Below are 16581 nucleotides of genomic sequence, written 5' to 3' on the forward strand. Positions count from 1 at the left end.
TGAAAGCCAAGTTAAATGGGCTGTGGGATTAGTGATCAGAGTCACCTGTGAACTGTGCTGGAGAGATGGATGAGGATAAATGCCCGGCAGCTTTATTGGCTCGCCTTAGCACATTTTTGGTGCTTTCAACTGGGAAAGGGAATAGGTCAGAGGGAGGTTTAAAGGGCTGTGATGTGGTACAAAATCATTTTGAAATGCTATCAATTCTAGCACGTTTCTTGCTGTGCGAACGCTATAGTATTTGTGGAAGGCCTACAGCACAGGCAGTGCTTTCACTGCAGTACAGGGTTCTGTGTTTTCACACGCGACATTGGCCCTGTCCCTTGCCGTCGTTTCCCGTACAGGTCACGGGGGGAACGGCTTCTTGAAATTCCAAGATTCCGAAGAAATCAGTAACGTGGAGCTGGCTGACGCGTTCGAGCAGATGTGGCAGAAGAGGAGGCAAGTGAGGCCGCGGACAGCTGGGCGGGGGGAAACGGGTGATGGTTTCGCAGGTGGCTGTTGAATCCCTAGCAGCCGGAAATTCCACCGTGAAATCTTTCTCCTGAGGAGCACGAAAGCTGTCTCAGAGTCTCAAATGACTGTTATCCGAACAAGGTCTGTTGACGAGCTGCAGGAAGGTGTAACTATGGTGTTTTGTGGCAGCACCAATTGTTTTGGGGGCTGTTGGCGAAGCGGCCAGGGCTCCCGGCTGTGATGATGGCTGCGAGTTGCTTCACTGTCCGCGTCGCGTCCTGGTCACCCTCGGGGGCTCAGGGCACCTCGAGCCGCAGGGCGCTCCAGACAGCGGGCACACGGGCACTCTCCAGAGTCCCGAGAGCAGAAGCCGCGTGTTTGCGCTGGAGGAGACCGCTGCGGCCCCTGGCAGGGTGTGCTTTGCGTCGCCTGTGAGCTTCTCTTGGGTATCTGAGACTGTTTTTGTTTATTTATTTCCTCCTCTGGGTCTGTCACCTTTTTTTTTAAATCTTTTGCTTTTCTTGTTTGACTTTGCAAAGTGCATATATATATATATCGTGAGCTTCTTATAAACTCGAACTGTTAAACATCGCTGGGGCACTTCGGAAGAGGGAGGCCAGCTCCTGCTTCAGGCAAGAACCTGGAATCTTTTATTCAGGACCGAGTGGAAGAGTCCGTTTACGGGGGAGCTGTCCATGATATCCCAGTGCCAGTTCTAAGGAGTCACTCGGGTCTACCTTGTGGTGGCACGATCCCTGTACCTCTCCTGCCATCCCTGGCCCCCCGGTTTAACTCGGAATAACCACCAGGCAGTACTACAGTGTGCTTGTTAGCACTGTTCCGCGCGCTGCTCGACCTGTGCAACCCCAGGCTGCCATGACTTGCTGCACTCACAGCTTCCGAGCTGTCCAGGCCAGGCCTGTCAGTATTTGCCCTCTAGCTCTGTTCCCTTTGCTGCCCCAGAACGTTAGGATTCACCACTAGTGGCCCGGCACTGATTCTCTTTGCTGTGCCAAATGACTCTCCGTTTAGTAAGCAGTGTGTCTTCGGCCTCGTCAGAGATTTAAGTTTGGAGACCGTTTAATGAAACGGGTGTAGAGAAGTGAATGTGCCTTATTCCAAGGGCTACTCTCCACGCTGTCGGCATGTAGAATTTTTATCTCATTAGATTTTTTTCCCCAAGATTTTAAAGGGAGCAGTAGGTGATCTGTTCTGATAATTACGTAATGCAAAGCAGTTTCTTTTTTGCTTGCAGATTTTATGGAAAAGCTCGGGGATGGTTTGATAAATGACGTGTGATGTGACTGGAGGACTGGTTACTTTAATGTGTTGGCTTTAGTGTGGGGTGGCAGAATGCACAGAAGTTTTGTAATTACTTTTTCACCTCAGTACAGCAGGTAAGATAGCGATGAAGGCGTATAGAATATATATGCATTGTCATCACCTACCTGTCGTATCAGGTTACAGCATAAAATGATCCTATATGCGTTTGCCGTTGTGAACTTGCTGCCATTAAATGTTTCTGTAATCCATAACCTAGAAAAAGTGCAGGTTTTGCAATGTAAATCCACTGGTAGATGGCTTGGCTTTGAGATCGGGGGGGGGATTTAGTCAGACGTACAATGGTTTCCAGTTTTGTCTGCGTCTGTTTCAGGCACCATTTGCTGTTGTAACAGCAGGGAAAAAAACCTTGCATTTAAATTCCTTCTCCGCATAGAAAATGAGCCCTTTTCGGTAGCCATGGCAACCTCCGTTTGAAAATGATGCCACCTTTTGCGCGGCGGTGTGCTCTCGAGCAACAAGACGAGGGGAAGAGCTAACAGCCACGGCCCTTTTCTTCCAGGTACAATGAGCTGCTGTTCATCATTGACACTTGCCAGGGTGTCTCGATGTATGAGAGGTTCTATTCTCCCAATGTGATGGCCCTGGCCAGCAGCCAAGTTGGAGAAGACTCCCTTTCAGTAAGGCTCGAGCCCTGCGATCCTTTTATGTGGTCTGTCGGAGGACTTCACAACGGGAGTGGGGAGGATTTGCGGTTAATTAGCGGTTTGGTTAAGGGCTCTCCTCTGGTATTGGCTCTATTTGAGCAGTGCACTGTTAAACATGTGCATTAGCACGCCTTATCTAAAATTTCAAGTTTAAAGAATGACACTTTGTGCCTAGTGGATATTTCGAGCTACCCAGTTATTGTCCCACTATAGTTCATACTAAAACTTTTCCTAATTACCTTGTCTAAGTGTACTCTTTTATGACAAGATTTATTTTAAATTTTGTTCTGAGTGTTTAGCATAGGATGCTTCGTTAGCCCTCCCCACTACTGTGTTCCCAAACCATATCAGTGCTTTGCACAGGAATTCATGGCACCTGAGACGTACAAACCTTGTTGTATTGCAGCACCAGCCGGACCTGGCGATTGGAGTCCACCTGATGGACAGATACACCTTTTATCTCCTGGAGTTCCTGGAAGACATTCACCCAGCCAGTCAGGCAAACATGAACGATCTGGTAAGAACCGTCTTCATTTATCCTGCTGTGCTCAGAGTGCTTGCAAGCAGAAGGATCTTGGAACGGTGTTGGAGTCCATATGGTGGTCAAAGTAGGGTCTGTGTAGCTCCTCATGTGTTCAATTGTAGGGCATCTACTTCTGTACCACGTGATTTTAGTTAATTAAATTGACAAGCCTTTTAAAAGTATAATCTTGAAGTGCATTTTGAGAGCAAACCTAGTTTATTTACCTCACAGTTACACTGTTGCAGTGTAATTCTACTTTAAAAGCATTCATTGAAAAATGAATGCTACCAGCAGGTTTGTTGTAATTTTTGTCACCATGTTATTGTCATTTAGCATGCAGCTACAGTCAAGAGGCTTTGAATATCTTAAACATGGTTCACTGCAATATATACTGTACCTGCTGTAATCTTCCGAGAGCTTGTTTCTCAAGCAGAATAGTCTGATTGGTGAAATGTACTGAAGCTCATAACTCTGTTGGTGTATTTTGGCCCAGACCTACACTAGCACAACTATTTTACTTTCAATTAAATTTGTGAAGTTCAACCCCATCCATTTTTTGTTATCAATACAGTCTTTCTATGGTGCCACTATCAATAACAGAAAACGATGAGTAACTCTTCTTTTAAACAATGTAAGACATCGTAAATGTTGGTTATTCACTTTGAGAGGTTTGGGACGAGCTAATTAGTGAGAAGATCTGAGACGCCACTTCAGGGGCCATTGTGGAATCTGTTGCATTTCAAGTTGCCCTGGGGTAAGCGGAGCTCATCTCTGTATTAAGCTTGAGTGGGGTTTAAGAACCAAGGAGAGTTATTAATTTTTCAGTCCCAACAAGGATGGGCTCCAAACATGATCAGTGATACAGATGAAAGGCAGAAGTCAACTTGAAAGAGAATTAATAAAGCTGCTTGTAGATTAGGGTCTTTTGAAAAAGGACATGGAAGACCTTTGTGGAGTGCTCTTTTTTTATTATTTTCACTTAAACTTTACCGAAGCTGGGAGTAACGTTGGCCCCTGATGACCTTCCTCAGTCATCCCTTGCTGACAGTTCAGAAACAAGGAGAGTCTTTAAGATACCGACTGGCCAATGTATTCGTTTATAAACCTGTGTTTGAAATCGCGGGCCTTGGCCGTGTTCAAGTTCAGCTTTAGTTTTTTTTTTAGCGTTCATTACTTTTAAAAGCTGGAGTTTCTCATTGGTTTGGGATTAGTAGTGTTCCAGCTTTGAGAGAAAACCGACAGATTTTTATCTGGAGTGCTTTTCCTAATCGCTCTGGGTTGATCAGATTAGAGAGGCCCTCTGATAAAAAGGGTTTTTGTGCTCAATTTTTGAAATGCTCCGAGGTCACCAGTATTTGCAGGATGTTGAGGGGGAGGTGTATTTCGTTTTTATAGAAGTAACATTTATTTTGGGGAAAAAACATAATATATTTTTTAAATCTGTCCATTTTACAAGGGGCAGCCTTTTAGGAAGAAGGAAAAAAACAGATCAATCGATTCTTGAAAACAGCTTAAATACAAAGACTGATATTGTCAAAAAACTGCCACAATGTTTTTATCTTTTATAGTTTTAATTGATCCTGTGTGAAATGGGGTTATACGAAATAAAAGTGGTTTTAGGTCCTTCCGTTTTATTAAGGCATTAGAGGATTGACCACTTATGAATATATGGCTTTGAATATATGTCTGTTGTCTTTTTGCTTCCTACTTACCTTGTTAAATATCAATCCTGGTGAAAATCAAGGAAGAAACGTGTAGAATGCAGGGCAGATGGGTTACTTCCTGTGCAACCCCTTTCTGCTGTCTGTATATTGGGGGTTGGACTAACTGAGCACAGTTACACTCCCCATCTGTGTTCATGGTTACCCACACGTGCTCTTAGCCTGTGATTTTCACAGCAGACCGCCTATCGATCTGCGGTCGTCGTGACAGATGTTAATCAGCATAATGAGTTTACCCATGTCAAATCTGTTTACTAAAATGTTAGGGCCTCTATGATAATATTATTTCTCTGGTGAATATCTTTGTTGTGTGGCTGCAGTTACAGGTTTCTTTTGATGCTCAGTGGATTTTGTATTTTAAGCTATGGCTTGTGAGTCCACACATTTGCTGAATGTTTGTCATTTCGATAAGCAAGGTGCTACATTTTATGCAGATCTAAATTTAAACCTTATCGAAACATCTTCTAATCTATCTTTACCTTTTGGGGAAAACAAAAAAAGCATAAAACGAGCATAAGGAATTAAACATAGTTAATAACAAAAAAGATGCACAGAGTTAAACTTACTAGATAAAGGTAACTTGTTTGCCTAGTTAGAGATTTCAAGGGACCTGAAAACAAAAAAAATTGTCTGCGTAAGTGGAAAAGACTGTAGGGATTCTTTCCAGTCCCTGTGTGAAGAGGAACTGTGACATGTTTCAGGAGGGTGTGGGTGGCAAGAAGGAGACTGTGGGACTGATTAGAAAGTTATAGATTCAAGACTGGGTACAAGAGAGGCTGATGACTCACACAGGTAGGAGTTGAATGTTGGCGAAAAGTCACAGAAAAGATTACACTGGAGAGACAAAGTGACACTTCTCTCTCTGAGCAGAGCGTGCTTGGGCAAGAGAGATTTTGCCAGCCGTTTACAACTGCTGCTGAACTGTGGCACTTGGTAACTTCATATTTAATATCACAGAGCTCCTTTCCTTATCAGTTTCTGTAGACTGCTAATTCAGTTGCACAGTAGACTATGGCCATGCCACTCGCTCATTATGTAACAAAGTTTTTTTTGCCATCGAAGTGCATGATTTTCTGCCTACATATAATAATGTTCGGACTGTTTTTAAGCCCAATATTATGTAAATGCTTTCTTTGCAATTGTTTAACATGCCTGCATACGCACACACTTCCCACAATCAAAGGACCGCTCTGAATGAAGATATAGTTGCACCTAAAGAATCTCAGGCCGAAGATGGTCATGAGGATGTGAGAAAAACTACAGAAGGACACCGTTTGGTCCACCGTGTTGCTTTGGTTACCAGTAGATGATGGATCTATGGAGGATGGATGCCATTTCGTCATAGATCCATGATCTGTAAGAGCACGGTTCCTACAATGTCTAATTAAATCAAACCAACTGGCACTGCTCATAAGACTAGGGATATATCCTGGTTCGGATTAGTTGAAGCAGTTTCTCCCTTTATACCTACAATAATCTGCAGGTCTGTTGTGTTTATGGTACACAAAGCCTGCCCTGAATCACCTGAGTGAGTGCTGCACGTCAGTGGCCCCCCTCCTGAATGTTGAAGACCTTTGGCATCCTTTGAGAGGAAAAGCTCTATATAATTGCAGTTATTAACGCTACACTTCATTTTTTTTTTAAACCGCGAAATGTATTAATCAGTAATAAAGAGGTACCTACTGTATGCATGCACAGCTGGGTTTTGATTGTAAACTAATGATCTCTGTGCGTGGCCTCAAGATTCAATTATTTTTTAAAAAGCATGAAATTCCTATCGGGTTTCATTTAGCAATCAGTCCTTCGTTTAACAGGAGGTGGTGAGCTGACCCGTCGTGGTGAAAGTAGCAATCTATACTGTAACCCCAAACCTAATGGGTTGAAAAGGCTATGCTGTGTTTTCAAGGATAAAATTTAATTAGAAATGCACTTGCAAAATGCTGCTTGTGTGTGTGGGGAAAAATAGCTCCACCCTGATTATTTGAGTTTCCTAATTGCGGTTGTGAAATGCTTTGCCTGTAACCTCTCTCAATCTTGCTTGCCAGTTTAAAGTGTGTCCGAAGAGCCAGTGTGTCTCCACTCCTGGCCACAGACGGGACCTGTTCCAGAGGGACCCTGGCAGTGTTCTCATCACAGACTTCTTCGGTAGTGTTCGCAAAGTGGAAATCACAACGGAGACTGTGAGCTTGACTCCCAGCGTTCCCGAACAGCAGGACGAGTAAGTAGTGGCAGAATAATAATGTAATAATGATAATGTCGCTTTATTAGCCCAATACAATTTCTTGCATTAGGAATTCATCTTTTCGCATACCCCAGCTTGCTCTCCATGAGACACAGACACACAGACAGGGAGAGAAGCTTTAGGTCAGAGCACAGGGTCTGCCATTGTACCCCTAGAGCAGCTGGGGTTAAGGGCCTTGCTCAGGGGCCCAACGGAGTAGGATTCCTCTGCCGGCTGCAGGATTTGAACAGGCAAACTTCCAGTTACAGGCACAGATCCTGAGCCACAGAGCCAATACTGGTGCCTATAACAGGAACTGCATTAAAGTAAATACTGTTGCTGACCTCTTTGGCGATTGTGGTATAAAAGTTACCGACATCTTTAAGTGTTATCAAACACAGTTTAAGAGTATACAATGCAGGAGCTATGGGAAATCTGCCTTTCATATGCTGTGCTTTTCACATTACAAGTCCTGCTGGCAATTTGCAAGAGCCGGAATGGGGATATCGATCTCTTAATGACCTCTTAATAACCAGACAAGTGGTACATGTGAAAAGTGAAGCATGGCAATATTGTCTTTTTTTTAAGTGGAGTAGAAAATTAAAACATCACAGGACTGCCGAAGGGGATTCCTTTTTAAATTAGTGTTATTAAATGTTAATTATCCCTTCTGAGAAATGGGTTAGCTTCCTCTATGTTTCAAGCTGGTATCCTCGCTAATAAATCTGACTTACAAAACAAAACATTTATTGTATGGACACTTTGTTGATTCTGTCACTGGCAGATTTTTATCAGCCTCTGCCCCGGTTTGGTGAAAGTAACACTCTTAGTGTGCAGTGTGCAGTGTGCAGTGTGCAGTGTGCAGTGTGCAGTGTGCAGTGTGCAGTGTGCAGTGTGCAGTGTGCAGTGTGCAGTGTGCAGTGTGCAGTGTGCAGTGTGCAGTGTGCAGTGTGCAGTGTGCAGTGTGCAGTGTGCAGTGTGCTCACTGATGATCGAGGCTCTGAATATGTGCTGCCAGACCTGTGCTTGGATTACATTCTTCTGCACAGTTTTACCACCCCACATTGGACTCGGCGTTACTGCTAAAGGTTAAAACCATGTACCGCGTAAAACCACTTTAAATGATCCTTTTCAGACATTTTTCCTTCAGTCTTTTAAATTATTTTCTATGGATTTTGAGCCATTGACAATACATTGAGCTGTTTCTCCAATATGGGGAGAAACGTACAGTATTAACCAAAAGCCATTGAATGTTTTTTTTTTAAAATGTAGAATCACCATTTGTTATGATGAGCCCTTCCCATCCGAAATTGCCAGCTGTGTGCATGTGTAGATTTCAGTTCATTGCAGTGACGGTCGTTCCCACATAAGGGGAAATGAGGAAGCTCAGACAGGCACCTCTGACCCCCCCCGGCCCCCCGTTCCTCACTGCCTCTGAAGGGGTCCCCCTTTCCCCTCAAGCCAAGCGAAGGTGGGGCCACAAATCCCCAGAAACCGCCCGGCCCTTACTGGCCGAGCCATCTGAGAGCACGTTCCCACGTGGGAACATAAGAATGGTTACAAATACAAACAAGAGGAGGCCATTCAGCCCATGTCCTTCTCTTATTGATCCAGTGGTCTTCAAAGAAGCGGCTTCAGTCACATGAGGCGCTTGACTTCTGCAACCCGACGCAACTTGTCTTCCGCCTCCACCAGTTCTTATACTTCTCCTGGGCAGAATGTACACTAAAAACGGACACTAATTATAACCATGTGCGTTTAAATACTGTTCCGCTTAACAGTGCAGAGGCCTTTAAGAAAGCCAGCGTGTCTTATGCCATTTGGAGTGGAGATTTCCGATCCTCGCGGCGGCTGTTTTTGGATTTGTCTGGTCAATGGGCCGCATGTTTGCTGTGTTAAAGAGAGGCCGTCTGATCATCTTGTCTGAGTAAAGGCGCATTTTACACCTGCCCTGGTGTTTATCATATGACAAAAGATGCCGTGCACACGAAGCACACAAGCCAGTCGGCACAACTTGTAGTAGGATGATCTAAGTCTTCAACAGCTCTTTAATAGTCTGCACAGGCGCTGCGTCTTGGTGTTGTATGGGACGTATAATAATATTTGACAAGTGCATGTAACACACGATACTATCTATATGTTTAGGTGTTTATACATAGCATTAATGTAAAGATGGATGGGTTTTAAGAATTTTCTATAGAAGGTAAAGGTTGTAATGTTGAAATGCCCGGTCCGAAGAGAGAATTCGGTACTTACATGATTGTAACACTAGATGGAGGTGGCGTGTCTTGAATGTACTCTTTCAGAGTTCAGGTCTTTTGCATCTGAAGCTCATTTTCTTTCACAAATTAGGACACCATGTTTTTCATTTAATTAATTCATGTAAACATCTCTAACCTTGTCAGTTGAATCTGCAACCAGTCTCTTGATGCCAAATGGAAAAGAGAAAAACACACGTATGAGACTCTGTTCCAGAAATGAATTGCATAAATTGATTATTTACCTGCATCTCTCTCTCACAAACAGCTGGCTAATTAGTCTTGTGTGGCAACCTTAAGTAAAACTGTTAATAGTGTATTCGTAATACCTCCATCTTCATGTGGATCCCCGTAAGTACAAAATGTAAGGGCGATATTAAACGCATTCCTAGGGTGTTCTGCCTCATGTTTTTATACATTTTGTTTCACAGTGGGAATTTAATTTTAATATTAGGAACTATAACAGCCAGATCTTTCGTGAAAGAAAAAAATAAATCTTGATTTGAAGGGAATGGGAAACTGTAATAGAAGAGGCATTCAAATGGGCAAACAGGCTCGTATGTAATATAGTGACTGGCCTCCTAAAAGCATGAAACCCACCAGTTCCAACACGTTTTTTTTAAATTAATTTCAGCTCAACTGCTGTATGTTGGACACAGTGACATAATTTGAAGTAGGTTACAACTAATTAGCATCCCAGATTAGATTTCAGTAGCGTTTCAGCCTCCGGGCAGCAGAGATGATGAAGACTGGCTTCTCAGCCTCTCTCCCTCTGCCTCATGGAGAGAAATGTTAAATAATTTAGACAACAAGTATTCAGTACTGATATTATACGTGTTCATTGCAAGATGAAAGAAAAGTTTTGTGTCATTTGTTTGTAAGGCCTAGTTTAAAGTTTCTGTAGACACACTTTGTGAGTCGTCTCTCCTAAATATGCAATAAAACATTTAGCAACTACAGAGCTGTTTCTCCCTGACTGGTATCCATTGTAGGGTGCCTTTCCTCTCTGTTGGTAATTATTTAATTACTGCGTATACTTTTTGAGTTTAAAATATATAAATATAAACTTTGCTTTTTTTTCAATACAGTTCTTTCAAAAATTGCTTTGTCTTAAAGACTGGCCGTTATGCGTATCTGTATTTAGTATGTGTTATCGGTGCTACAAATTTAGAGTAGCACAGTAGTAAACCCTTTTGCTTTTTGAGCTGTTGATGCTGTGGTTTCCGTTCTGAATCCTTTATTTTCAAGTGGGTTGGGTATGAAAATGTCCACTAGCCAGCCCCATCATGTGCGTTTGCTAAGCAGTGAAGAAGGAGCCTCCCTTGAGCTGTGTCCTGCATATTCGTGCAGGGCGACCAGAAGAAATTGATGCTGTGGCGTTCCCTGTTGAGTTACTTTTTTATTTCATCAGTTACTCAATATTCTGCAACCGTGACCATTGTACCAGCAGGGAATGAAAATGAAGATTGTTCGCTGGAGGTCTAAATTTTATCTTGAGCGTTCGAGCAGAACCGCCACTATCTGAAAAGTGCTCTGAATCACAGCTACAAAGGACACAACCTCAATTTCTTCTTCTGCCGTCACGTAGATTCTTGCAACCCTTTTTCTCCTTTCGTTGTTGCCCGTGTTCTGGTGTTCCTTGCTGTGAGATTATAATCAAAGGGTAATAAGTTCTTCCTTTAATCACAACGCGTACAGGCTAATAATATACTGTTGTTTTCACAGATATGCCTTTGACTGGTAATAGTTTTTCTTGCTCTTTTGATTTTCAGTTGCGCTGCTCTAAAAGTTTGTAGTGTAGCCCCAATAATCATATGTGAAATTGAGTTGCAATGATAAATGCCCTAAATGGTAATGAACAGCCATTCACATGTACCAAACAATGTTTTTTTTATAAACTTCACTACTCTATAGTAGTACCCTACTACTGTTGTTCCTTAAATTAACTTGTAAATTGGAAATCAATCAGAATTTGTTACTGGGAATTTACAGCACAACGTGTACAGAGGCTTCTTGAAGGTCATAGTTTTATTTAACGGTTACCGTCTCAACAAATGGCATTTGTTACACGTCTTAATGTCTAGCTTTGTTTCATGATTTATGCTTCTGGATCTCCAGTGCTGTAAGGTTTCTTTGTCTCCGTATTTGGTGGACGAACTGTTTCGTTCTGAAGCAGAGTTGTTTTCAATGTTCTAGCTCATAATGCATGTTCCAGTTGGTTGAATAGCCATGAATGGGCAGTGATGTCAAATGAGTGGACAGTGGAAAATGCCTCATTGCATCACATATGCTGTGGATGATCAGTGTCATGGGGTTATCAACCTCTAGTCCTGGAGAGCCCCAATCCAGTTAGTCTTACCTGATTCTCAAGATTGGCAACACTTAATTACTAAATTAAGCAAGTAGCCTGCTGAGCACTGGTCCTTGCAGGATGAAGAGTATTTAGATTTTGGTCCCAAGTGTTATCTAAATCACTTATTTTAACAAACCATTGGCTTAGCTGATCTTGGTTAAATCAAATGCATCTGAAACTCCTGAGGACCAGGACTGGAGATGTTGGATTTATGGTATAGGCCCGAGACCCTCATTAAAAGGTAAATGTAGTTGAGAATCAAGGATGGAATATATTTACTGCAGGTATATGTTTCATCCATTGTGATGGATTTATCTGTGCAAGAAACAGGATTCAAAAGCAATCATTCTACCCACTTCACTAGTGCTTAATGCCCGTAATTAAATTTGAACCAGTGGTTATAAATAACTGAACTATGAAATACAATTTGTTTAAACAGCACAGATTTAATTTAGAGAGTAAATGACAAAGCATTAGGATATGTAGGGAGCCAACCATCAAAAATGTACCTTGCAGTAGTTAAAATTAATCTGATATTATATTAATTTCAGATATTAGCAGTCATATTTTACTACCTTGTTAGTTTTTTTTCCCTAGAGAATGAACTGCCACTGCAGTTTTTTTCACATAAATGACATTTTGAGACTGAGTCATACTTTAATGGTCCCATCTTTTTTTACACTGCTTTAAGAGAATGTTTTTTTTTTAAGTAAGCATCAAAATCTCATAACAGACAGATGCTGTGTCAAATAGAGGTTTTCACATAGTATTCAGTTCTGTAGTAGCTGTTATTTTTTACATTGGTTTTACTAACTATTCATATAAAATGCAGAATTTCTGATGATAATTTGCTGTTGTATTTAAGTTGTGTTCCAGAAAAACTGAAAAATAATACAAAATGTTAAGCTCAAAGTCAAACTCTTTTCTTCATAGCTCTCTAAATCTGCTCCATAGATCTGTGTACCATACGCACTGTCATTCTCTTGCATTTCCAGTTTGTTTTAATTTCCAAGTAGTACAAAGCAGTAGATCTCTTTTTATCAAGTGATCTTGAAAACTTGTTCTATATTAGTTTTCCTCCTCACTGTCATTAATGGGATTATAGCTGTGTTCTTGGAGTGTTTCACCTGCCTAGCTAGGCGCCAAAGCAAGAAAAGCAAACTTGGTCGCATCTGTTTTTCTAAATTATAGTAGATGAGTACCTCTTTCATCTGTTTTTTTTATCCATTCGTATGATGGGATCAATGTGACATCTTTCCCACATGCTGACATCTGTTAGACGCTTCCTACTAGTCAGTATATTTAAGGGACACAGAGTTCTGCTCAGTCTATCAGGAAATGGCAAATAACGCGTTGCTGCTTTATTTCAAACAGGGGTGTCTTAAGAGAGAGTGGCAGTCTCGTTTCTTGGCTGGCTCAAAATGAGTCAGCCTAGATTTTTTCTTCTGTATCTTCGGCCCTGTGGTTCGGGAACGCGGGAGTGACCAGTGAGAAGTCATTGGAGCTATTCCTGTACTTCACGGGGAATGACAGCAGCCGGAAGGTTGGGAGAAATTAGAATCGTTTATTGGGAGGTGAAGACTTGGCGTAACCCGCTTGGCTGAGGGCCAACCTCCCGGCCGTTGGACGGGGGGGATTGGACCCCCCCAAGCGACCCACTGGGCAGCTGCAGAGGTGGAGAGGGGGTGGAGGAGGGATGCAGAAAACGAGCGAGGGGGAAGAGAGGGTGACGTCTGGCATATCCGGACACCGGTTGCTTACGTCCGAATGAGTGGGAATTGCAGCCGCTGTGTCGAATGAGCTCGGCTGCCTTCATTCCTCCCGAACTTTCATTAAAAACTCCATATCGAGGATGTCGGCTCCCTTTTGGAATAACGTTCCTCTGGGAGGTGGCACGGGAGAATGATATGCCAGATTAGTTTAGGAGCAGGCAAGCTGGATCTCCTGCTCAGTAAAACCAAAGCCGATCCCATCGGTTCAAAAATGAATTTGCTTTTAACAGGAGGAAATAAGATGTGGATAAATCTTACTTTTCACTTTGCATTACTTTTTTATTGCTATCTGGGTAATATGTATCCAAGGCTAGTTATTTAAGTGCTTTAACAGAAAAATATATTAAGTATAAAAAGGTATACCTCCTCAATGATTTTCTTCAAGGTTTTGCTCTCTACTGGTTCACATTGTATTCCCATCCTACACAACACTCAAGTTTTTAGTGTGGAAGTGCCAGATGAATTAATTGAGCTTTTTTCTGTTTGCCCTGGGTAATGGTCATCGATGTGCTGTATGTCAGGGTAATGGCTCGGCAGCAGTGGAATTTTTGTGCAAATATAAATCTTTTAACTTTTTTTTTTAAAGCACCTTCCTATACTGAGTTCCCTGATGCGTCAGTATCTCGGATGAACTAAGCTTTCTCCTGTACAGTGCAACCCAAAATTAATTAGATTCTAATTTTGGAAATCAATAAGTGTAAAGCGGAGACCAAGAATTCCAGTTTAGCACACTAATGACTTATCTGCTGTGCATATCCTCTACAATTTGCAAAACGCAAGCAAACCTCAAGAAGCTGTTCAGTGCACCCTGTGCAGCCAGATGGGAAATGTTTTGTATTTCTTTTCCTGCGGCAAGGTCTCATCACAAATGCTAAGCTGTTTGTACAGCCTCCAGGAGTCGAGGCCTTTCCATCCTTCTGATATCTGAATACCCCTTGTGCGGGAGTCTCCCCTGGGAGTGCAGGGTGTGAACCAGCTCTGAAAGCACCCCAGCGCTCACCATGGTTGGGATAGGGCACCAGTCCATCACAGGACCTCAGAAGAAGGGACACTTTAGAGGAGCCAATCAAATCTAGCCAGCATGTTTTTGGGAGTGTCTGCAAAACACCCTTGTGAGCTCAGGGCAAACTTGTAAACTCCACACAGACAGGTTCTCCAGCCTGCATTGAATACTTTTGCGATTGTATATTGCTTTCTGTAGTCTTCTGACAACACGTTGGCTCCATTGCTTGCCTAATGGAGCTGCTTCATTTACTCTGCTGTTTGATTGTGTGTTCGTCTGCAATAGAGTAGGGGTTCACAGTTCTGGTCCTGGAGGCCAAAAAACCTGCAGGGTTTTGTTCCAGATGACCTGCGTTACACTAGCATCCTGAATTGAATGGGTTGATTTTAATTGTTTGCCCGTTTTCATCTCTTAAATGGGTAGGAGGCTGCATTTTAATTATTGCATTTCATAAGTAAACTTAAAATTCCAAACTTCCGAGTAGGAAAAAAAACAACAAACAAACTTGCAAATATTCAAATCAAACAAGTTCAATTAGTTCAATTAAGGCTTCAGTTCTGTTCTTCAAACTGGGCTGGAATGAAGACCAGCAGGTGTGTGGGCAACCAGGACTGGGCACCCCAGCAACAGAGTACTCTTGTTATTGAATTTAAAATGTCTCATGTCTTGCCTGTGGATGTATTTTCATTGTCAAGTGTTATTTTGTTTTTTTCAGGCCTGCGACAATCATGACATCTGAGCCACAGACGTATGTTCAACAGCTGCCTGTGGCTGAGATTATCCATCAGGTCAGTCCACATTAAAAACTCACTCAATTAATACGTTTCAAGTTGTGTAGATCTGTATTTGAACTTGATCTATAACATCCAGAGTTGACTATGATGTATTATAACCACATTTTTTTTACATTTACAATATATACTTTTTCTCTTCTCATTTTACTCTTCTGTTCTTTAGTTGTTGTGCAGGGATAGTAATAACAAGTTGGACTTTTCACATTACTGTATCTTCATGCAGTGTGTGGATTGTTCCCAAAGGCGCATCAGTATGACACTTACTTGGAACAAACCCCTTCTTTGTGCAAAATGGCTGTGCAGATGAAAATACCTTCCTTCAGAGTTCCTTGATGATGCCATTTAGTGAACACACCAGAAGCCCGCACAGGGGCACTCCAGGACAGGACTTTTGATCCCTAAACCACCAAACAAAGCATATAATTCAAATAGTAGCCTTTGTTTATGCAGAATGGAGCGTGCTTATTTTGTAACTCTTCTTTAGTCGTTAGTTTATAATTGTATGCATTTTTACAGTAGCTTTCATCATAATGACGACAAGCACTGCACATATAGAATGGGGATCTGCTGCTGAAGTGCAGCACCCATCTGGCTCATGAAGCTAGACGGCTTCATTCACTATGCAGTCTTTCGTTAATATCCACTAGTGCTAGTTTCTCACGTACCTTTTCTGTAAGTAATGTATTTTTTAAGAGTATTCTAGCAGATTGCTCCATTCAAACTTTAACTGTGAGTTCTGCGTGTTTGGCAAAGGCTCACCATGTACCAGCATGCAATTCTTCAGCTGTGATGATGGAGCTCTCGGATCATCCTGCGCTTAATGTGGGATGTTTCTACGAAGGATTGATGGGACAACAAATAGCTAATCACGCAAAGTGCGTCAATTTAATGTTAGAGGCTGGTGTCGGATTTGTTGCACGATTCTCAAAATCTTCTCTATTGTCGCGATCTGCGTCTTCATAAAAGACGGATCTCCGCCACTAAGTAGCACGCTGAATTTGATTAGCACAAGCAGCACCACCTGGAAACATAAAAGGAACGTGAGCTTCATTCAAAGCTTCCCCATCGAGCAGCTTGCCCAATCAGAAAGGTACTTAAGCCTTTTCTCCGAGATTTTCACTTGAGGGAAAGCAATTGATGTGCCCGACGCAGGGCAGGATTAAAAATGAGAAGTGGCTGGTGTGGCAGGGTCTCCCTTGAGTTCTCACAGCTTCAAATGGCCAAACACGCTGTAAATGTCACATGTTTAAAATTCAGTCTTCATGCCTGGCTTTCACCACAAATGAAATGAACAGCAGAGCAGGCAGCAAGTCAATGTGCTCTTTTTACAGCCGGTGCAGGCAGAGAGACAAACTAAAGGCTGTGTGGAATTGAAAAACAGGAGCTGTACCCCGCGTTCAGGGGGGGTTAGATTATCTTTGGAGGGGTTCTGACTTAAAGTGTTCAGGTATAATTCCACCTCCACCGAATGTCGAACCCTGCTGTTTCTCTC

The 16581-nt window shown here is 42.3% G+C and overlaps 1 protein-coding gene across 1 annotated transcript in view; it reads left to right on the forward strand.

The window, feature by feature from the left end:
* The window catches only part of pigk (phosphatidylinositol glycan anchor biosynthesis, class K), a 34757-nt gene that overhangs the window by 6560 nt on the left and 11616 nt on the right, over positions 1-16581 (forward strand). Inside the window, exons 6-10 of the mRNA XM_015355132.2 lie at positions 345-441; positions 2300-2417; positions 2851-2961; positions 6734-6906; positions 15011-15083. Coding sequence (XP_015210618.2) covers positions 345-441; positions 2300-2417; positions 2851-2961; positions 6734-6906; positions 15011-15083 — 572 coding nt within the window. The remainder of the gene's footprint in view (positions 1-344; positions 442-2299; positions 2418-2850; positions 2962-6733; positions 6907-15010; positions 15084-16581) is intronic.

The sequence above is a fragment of the Lepisosteus oculatus genome, chromosome 9 (assembly GCF_040954835.1).
Source record: "Lepisosteus oculatus isolate fLepOcu1 chromosome 9, fLepOcu1.hap2, whole genome shotgun sequence".
Lineage (NCBI taxonomy): Eukaryota > Metazoa > Chordata > Actinopteri > Semionotiformes > Lepisosteidae > Lepisosteus > Lepisosteus oculatus.